Consider the following 7,216-nt stretch of genomic DNA (forward strand, 5'->3'; position numbering starts at 1 on the left):
GTGGCAAGAACAGGATACTGAATAATTGCTTATTGCTTACAGTATCACTTTCTTGTCACTACTGCTTGGCAGTTACAATGTTGTGGTTACTGTCAGTGCTGCCTAATGTCAGCTGCTGTGTACAATAAAGTGTTCTTGCCCACCCGTATCCTTCACAGTGCAGGAATAACAAGTATGCCACATGTTAAAGGTAATCAGAATTTCCGTAGTATCTGTCCATTTAAACTTTTCGAAGGATGTCAGGTAAATAAACAGCTGATGAAATTCACTTAGTCACTCTGTGAGAATTGGTGCTTGCAAACCCATCATGTTAATCTGCGGAAATACCTATGCAGGACCCACCATGCCACTGGTATCTGTCCTTAAGACCCTCTTGCTGGTGTAAAAGTCCTTCACTGGGTCTGTCACTCAAAGTGTTGGCAGATGGAGCAGTGTGCCTGACCACCACGGTCACAACGTGGAGTGTTGAGGACCCTCTCGATGGAGGGGGGAAATTACATTGGGAAGTGTGAGATATAATGTGTTTCTCTCTCTTCTAGGGAGGAGATGGTGGTGTTGAAACTTCTGGTGAGTAACTCCTTTGGACTCTTCTAGTAAAAGCCTTTTGCAGTTAGATGCTGTTGAAATAGGAGAGGATACAGGATATATGAATGGTCATCTATTAGGTGAGAGACAGCCTGGGGTTGTCCCTTGAGTCCATCAATGAGGTGACCTGACCACTTCAGTGAAAGTGTGGATATGGAATGAAACAATGGAGTGCCTGTTAGTCATCAGGTTAAAAATGAGAACATTCCCGTGCATTTATTTTGCCAGCAGCAGTTGGTGTCAAGATTTGTTTAAGTACTAGAAGGCAAGGTGGGTACCATCTTGCAAAGAGTTCAGTAATTGAAAGACTATACTGCTGTTGTAGTAGCTTATAATTAAATAGTGCAGTCAACTTAATGAATTTCAGTTTAGCAATTTAATTCTTTCCTATTGCCTTCTTGTACAGTAAACGCTACATTCACAGAAATAATAAAAACAAGTTACTGCAGCTGAAAGTGTCTGCATTAACTAGCTTTTAAATTCCTGTCGCTTTTTAAATGCTGATTTTTGCCAAGGAAGTTCATATGCATACTGCAAATTTCATGTAAACAGGCATTTCCCCTAGCAGCATGCATCTTAACCTTGAAGTGTTTTTTCTAGCTCTGAGGCTGGAAATACCTCCTTTGTAACATTCACCTTAAGAATAGCTTACTTCCTGTTGAGAGGAATGTGTATGTTGACCGGGTACTTTCGAAGTGCTACTTTCCACACCTAAGAGCTGTGGGAGATCACTAAACCCATTAGCAGCTCCATGCCCTGAAAAGACTTCTGCTGGGAGGGTGAGAGTTCTTCTTGGATGTTTCCAACTACCTCTTAAGTGGTATCTGTGCCCAAAATAAGTCTTACTGCTATAGTGGGCTGCAAGTACAACTGTAAGTCACTGCTTGTAATCAAACTATAAAGGTGTCTTTAGTATTTCTTTCCCATGTCTATGTGATCTTAATTAGTAATTAGCGTTTAGAGTTTATGTCTCAAGTAGGAGGATGTGGTTTGATAATAGAAGTAAACTGACCCAAGGGCTTTGCTGCTTCTCCCGGTAGTTGTTTAAAGCAGCTCACCATGGGGTCAGATGAGAGCCTGTGAGCAGCCTTGAGGCAAGAAGAGATTGGGATGGGAGGAAGCAGAAATGGAGCTGTCTGGGCTAGCAATAGCTGACTGAAACTTTTGAATACAAAGTGATACTCCTGACTCTTAGAAAAGTTCATGTTTTCACAGCTGTCGTACTTGTTGGCTTTTGGTTTGTTTGTGGTAGGTGACAGTAAAGGAAGTTCTTACCAAGTACATGTATGCTGGGAGATAGTTTAAAAAAATAGTGTTACTGGAAGGTAGCTGGGGTTGTTTACTGCTGTGGATATGACTGAAAATGAAATTTTTGAAGATGGTCAAGGTGAAATAAAAATAGCAGGTGAAGGTTTGAATGTTAAACTTCTACTGATGGTACTTAGAGTAGAATGTTAATGCTTCCTGGAAATGGTGTCTGTGGTAGATACCTGAGAATCTTGGTGGGCTGTTCAATTTCTGCTTTTGGCAGGTTTGGATATCGTAGCTTAATGGAGCACAGAGTCCTGCTGAGCTGGCTGTGTCACTCCACCGTGTGACAGTCCTGCCGTGTGAGATGGCAGACCACGAGCTGGTGAACATCCCACCACTTGCACATTGGATTTTGTGCTTGGTGTGGTAGAGCTGTCTCTGGGATTTGAAAGGGGCTGAATGAATACACCTCCAAGTAAAAACTGTCTGTTTACAAGTTCACAGCATAACTACGTTATTAATAGGTTTCCATCATTAAATGATGTTTGTTCTTCTGAATTTGGAAATTTTCTGTATGTAACTGATTACAAAACACCAAGTAAGTGTCAGGTGGGGTATGCATGTTTATTAATCACGCCTGTCTAGGGGAAGAAAACTCATTCCTTTTGCAGCAGTGTTCCTGCTGCCTGTTTGGAGGCTGTACTTCCTTTCTGTGCCTCAGTTTCTAGGGGTTTGCAGTGGAAAGCTATTTCAGAGATTATATCCTTTCTGATAAGGAAAAACTTTAGCATTTGATCTGATCCTGTTGCATTTACTGTTATAGTTACTAGGTTAGCAAATGGATCTATACCTTGATTATGTGGGGAGTTCTTGTATGTGTATCAGCTGGCTACATGAGCCTCTAAATGCTGTAGAAACTTCCCCAAAGTCTCCTGTGATAGTAATTCTTGTGTCTTGTGATTCAGTTAGTGCTGGATACTTAACGAATGTGACCAGCTCAAGAGAACTGGGCAGCACTATTGACTGTTACCAGTGACCGACTTTACACATGCACAGGAAGGTGGAGTCTGGCATTTGGTGGACAGACCATCCCCAGGAGCACTGCACAGCATTCAGGGCTGTGCTGGAGGCGCAGACAATGGAGCATTCAGTGCTGTATGAGCAGTGGGCACGGCGCAGTTCTGGGCTTGCTGAGTAAGCAGGCATTGGGACGCATGAACTAAAGAAGCTTCAAGCTTAAAGCTTTCTGTGAATGGTTTTGTAATGGTTTTGTTCAGATGTGCCTGTGGGCTGATGAATGCAGCAGAGGATCTGTATTGTAGATTATTTCTGCTTGCATGGAGATGATATTAAGATGCTGGAGTTCTTTGAGATGATCATAAACACGGATTGAGGGGGTTCAGTGGACATGAGTGTGTTTTTAGTGCTTCTGATAAAGTTCTGCATCAAAGGTTATTTTAAAAAAATAGATTTGCCACAGGACTGGAGGAAAGCTGCTTCTATAGTTAGGAAGCTGGCTAAAGAGTAGGAGGCAAAGGGTAGGGCTTAGTGATTGCTTTTCGGGTCAGCAACATGAGCCATGGGAAGTGATGCTGGGACTGGTTTTATTCAGTGCCTTCATCCGTGACCTGGAAAAGGTAATGAACAGTGAAGTCTCCAATTGTGTTGGTGATGTTAAGCTCTTTCAAGTAGTCAAATGTGCTGATGGTGAGAAAATCTCACTGTCAGAAGGACGCAACTAAATCAGGTAGTCAGGTAAAAAGGTGGCGGAATAATCTTTATATAAGTAAGCATAAAGTAATGCATCTGGGGGAGGCGGAGTGGGATACAACACCTAAACCATGTCAGTCTTTCGTTCTGCTCTGCATGGAAGGTAACTCCCAAGATCTGCCTTGAGTCTTATTCCTGAAAGCTCTCTGGGATGTTTGGAGGCACTGTCACCAAAATCGGGAATAGAAAAACCTCTTGGCACCAATGTAGTATTAAGAAGCAGGCATTTTTTATTTGATGGCAGGCAGGAGGGGTATTATTTATTCCATCCAAGCTCACTTTTCTTAGCATGTTTATACACAAAAGTTTCAGAATTTCGCAATCTAAGTCATAATGATTGATTGCAATTTATATATCATTATAATGCATTTATAAATATTTACTTAATCATTCTCAAATCAACTGTGCTTGCGTACAAGGGATCTTCTGGTGGTCTCTGGTGGTCCCTGGTGGATCTGAAGAGGCACACTTAATGTTCTTGTTTTTTAACTTTATTTATTAATTCTTTAATTTCCCTTATCAACCAGTGCCTCCTGGTCTATCTGCAGTCCTTCAAAATGTACTAGGACGTATCAGTGTGTCAGGATGTTTTGACTCCAGTTACTAGGCTGGCTCCAATCATAAAGAAAACATGTCCTTGAGTGCAATCCTGCTTAAGTCCCCTTGTAACAGCACCATCAAAATGCTGAATATCAGGGAGAGAATGGAAGATAAGACATTGTTTTGCCTCTGTGAACAATGATATGCCCACGTCTTGAATTGTGTATGCAGTCCTTGAAATGGAAAGTCCAGAAAGTTGTAGTGGAGGCAAATAAGGGGCAGAGGAAGGTAATGGGGGAGGTAAGGAGGTGCAGCAGCTGCCTTATGAGCAGACTAAAATGGCTGTGCCTCTTCAGTTCGGAGAGAAGGGATATGATCAAGATTTGCACTAATTAATGCAGGTGAAGGTTAAGGTGAATGTACAGCTGTTTCCCAAATCCTTCAAAGCAAGAACTAGCGATCGTTAGATGAAACTAGGAGGTCTGTTAAAAAAACAGATGTAGTTTATCTTCACTCCCTTCACCCTCCAAGTATTGAGGGCCACTAGGTACTGATTTGGGCTTCCGGCTCATAACGGATTGTATGAATCTATAAAAGTGTCAGGTGCTAATGTACTTGCTGTGCTTATTAATTGTCAGTGAAGCCAATACGTTAGTTATTTGCTGCAGTATCTAAAGTGCTTCCTGTGAAGAATTCAGTCTATGTCCTGTCTTCACTTGTGGTCATTCAGAAGTATTTAAAATAGATGAAACTGTTATGTGCTTTCCAGGGAATGTATGATCAGAGCCTTCCCATGCATGGCTGTTCCCTCGTCTGTTCTCTGTGATGCCTCAGAAGTGTCTGTCAGATCCTCTCCCTTCTAATTACAAAATTGGGAATCTGGTTTGAATCTAAGCTCTTGCTTACAAGTCCTGGTGCTTCTGTGACTTGGTTTGCAGCAGCTGCTCAGTTACAGTTGTCATTGTCATCTGCTGACTCATAATGTGTACAAGACTTAAGACTTTAAGCTGCTTGTCATTAAACACAAAAATATTTGATGAGGTCCCTTAATAGCAGCTGAGTGAATGTGGCTTTGAATGCCTGAAACCGAGCTGTGAGGCATCGGAGTTGATCTGAAAAACACTTCGGAGGGCTGAGGTCTGTCCCACCAGCAGGTTACAGCAACGTTCTGAGTGTGTCTGTAAGCCTGGGGAAACTTCCAGGGGCTGATCTGCTGCCTAAGCCAGGGAAACATCTGGCTTTCATCATCCACATCAAACACTTTAAAAGCTTCTTTTCTTCTAGAAAACACTGAGGCTGATGTAGAAGCTGCCCCAGGTCAGAATGAAGAAAAATCCCTGCCTGCTGCACCAGTTCCTAGCCCAGTAGCACCAGCACCTGCACCATCCAGGAGAAATCCACCCGGTGGCAAGTCCAGCCTAGTCCTTGGTTAAACCTTTCCTTTCCTGACTGTTTTGAACTCGTGTCTGTTTCTTTCCCCCATGCTTGTGAACTGCACAACTTGAGCCTGACTGTACATCTCGAATTTCTTTCATTAAAAAGAAGCACTTTATGTACTCCCATCTTTTTTTGAGATCAAGGGTTTTTTTTTCCACTTCTGTCCTGTGTTTCCCCCAGATCTACTGGAAGTGACATGAGTGTTTTCTAGTGATAGACTTGAGGGAAAGCTTTATGAAGTATAGTAATGTAATTCAAAGGAGAGTAGATTGGTTCTAAGTGTGCTTAGAGGGTTTTTGTACTGAGATTTTTTTAGAACCCCTTAGCTTTACAAGGGTCTAGAATCCTGGTTAAACAGGCCAGCAAACAATCAGCAAGAGCAGTCCCTTCCTCCACATGTGAGATTTGGGCATCTAAAAGGCTTCATTGATTGCATGTGGTAAATGCCTTGAGCCCTGCTGTGCCATATAAGTCACAAAGTGGTTAGTGTACACCATGCTGCCTTTAAAAAAAGTAAATCTTGATACTGGACTACTATGAAGCAGGGTATGTGCCAAATAGAGGGCTGATGACCAGAGCCACCTGGCCTAATGCTAGGAGGGGATTTATTCAGACTTTATTCAGTAAAGGTGAAGTGGATCATATAAATAAATAAAAATGACAGGGCATTTTTTTACAACTGACTCAATGCTGTGCATGATCATGCTGGTGCTTGACCATGAGGTGAAAATCTCATCCTTTAAAGTGTGTGTTGTAATTTCACAAAGCTGGACTGTTGCTTAAAAGTAAATAATATAGAAATTTTGAAGCATTGTTTCCTGTGTGGGTTTTATTTCATGGGTTCGTTATGGGTTTGGTTTTGCTTTGTTCTCACTTGTCCTTGTCTCAGCCAACCTGTCCTACTCTGACAGAGGTGAGATGCAGCAGAGGAGGAGAGTTTATACTTAAGTCACCATCACAGGCCATCTTCCCCTGAAGAAAGTGTCTGACTTCTTTGTTTTTATTTTCTAGATCAGAGAAGCAGGGAATATGGCTTGATATGTAATATGGTTTATGCAAAATACTTTTTTCTCTCAAGAAAACAGGAAATGAAAGTTCATTCTCCTCACCAAAAAAGAAAAAAATAGAGCATAACAGGGGTGGGAGGGAAACCAGGCCATGAAGTTCTCTGCTGTCCTGGGAGGGATCTGTTGCACAATAAGCCAAAGCAGCGGATTTGTGCAGACCTGGTGTGTCTGCTGCAGAGTGTGCCTTTTCTACCCTTTTCCTGGAAGAACCAGTGCTTAAAAATACCGTGGCTTTCCAGATGAGTTTTGGAGAAGCCCTGGCCTTAGATGCTTAACCCACAAAACTGGATTTGCTCTAATGTGCTGCTCCTCTCCAACATCTAGAGGTGGTGTTCCTTGCAGCTGGTATGAAATACAGTATGGCTACTGGCTGTAGGTAAAACTCCCCTACCTGTTTTCTAGCCTAGGAGGGGGAAAATAATAAAATCAAATTTCCTTTGCAACCCCTACAACCGGTGGGACTTGTTAATTCTCCTTTAGGGGCGCTGAGACTTCCCCTTTCCACTCGCCCTTCTCTTTGCCTGGGTGGGAGCCTGGCAGGCGCCGATCCCTACCCAGAGGAACCC

The 7,216-nt window shown here is 42.5% G+C and overlaps 2 protein-coding genes across 2 annotated transcripts in view; both read left to right on the forward strand.

The window, feature by feature from the left end:
- HN1 (hematological and neurological expressed 1) overlaps positions 1–6,396 on the forward strand; it is an 8,746-nt gene extending 2,350 nt beyond the window's left edge. Inside the window, exons 3-4 of the mRNA XM_010184552.1 lie at positions 540–567; positions 5,431–6,396. Of these exons, the coding sequence (XP_010182854.1) occupies positions 540–567; positions 5,431–5,579 (177 nt within the window). The 3' untranslated portion in view covers positions 5,580–6,396. The remainder of the gene's footprint in view (positions 1–539; positions 568–5,430) is intronic.
- NT5C (5', 3'-nucleotidase, cytosolic) overlaps positions 6,271–7,216 on the forward strand; it is a 6,917-nt gene continuing 5,971 nt past the window's right edge. The window contains exon 1 of the mRNA XM_010184556.1: positions 6,271–6,306. Within this exon, the coding sequence (XP_010182858.1) occupies positions 6,271–6,306 (36 nt within the window). The remainder of the gene's footprint in view (positions 6,307–7,216) is intronic.

Source organism: Mesitornis unicolor, unplaced genomic scaffold (assembly GCF_000695765.1).
Source record: "Mesitornis unicolor isolate BGI_N332 unplaced genomic scaffold, ASM69576v1 scaffold5495, whole genome shotgun sequence".
In the NCBI taxonomy this organism is placed as follows: domain Eukaryota; kingdom Metazoa; phylum Chordata; class Aves; order Mesitornithiformes; family Mesitornithidae; genus Mesitornis; species Mesitornis unicolor.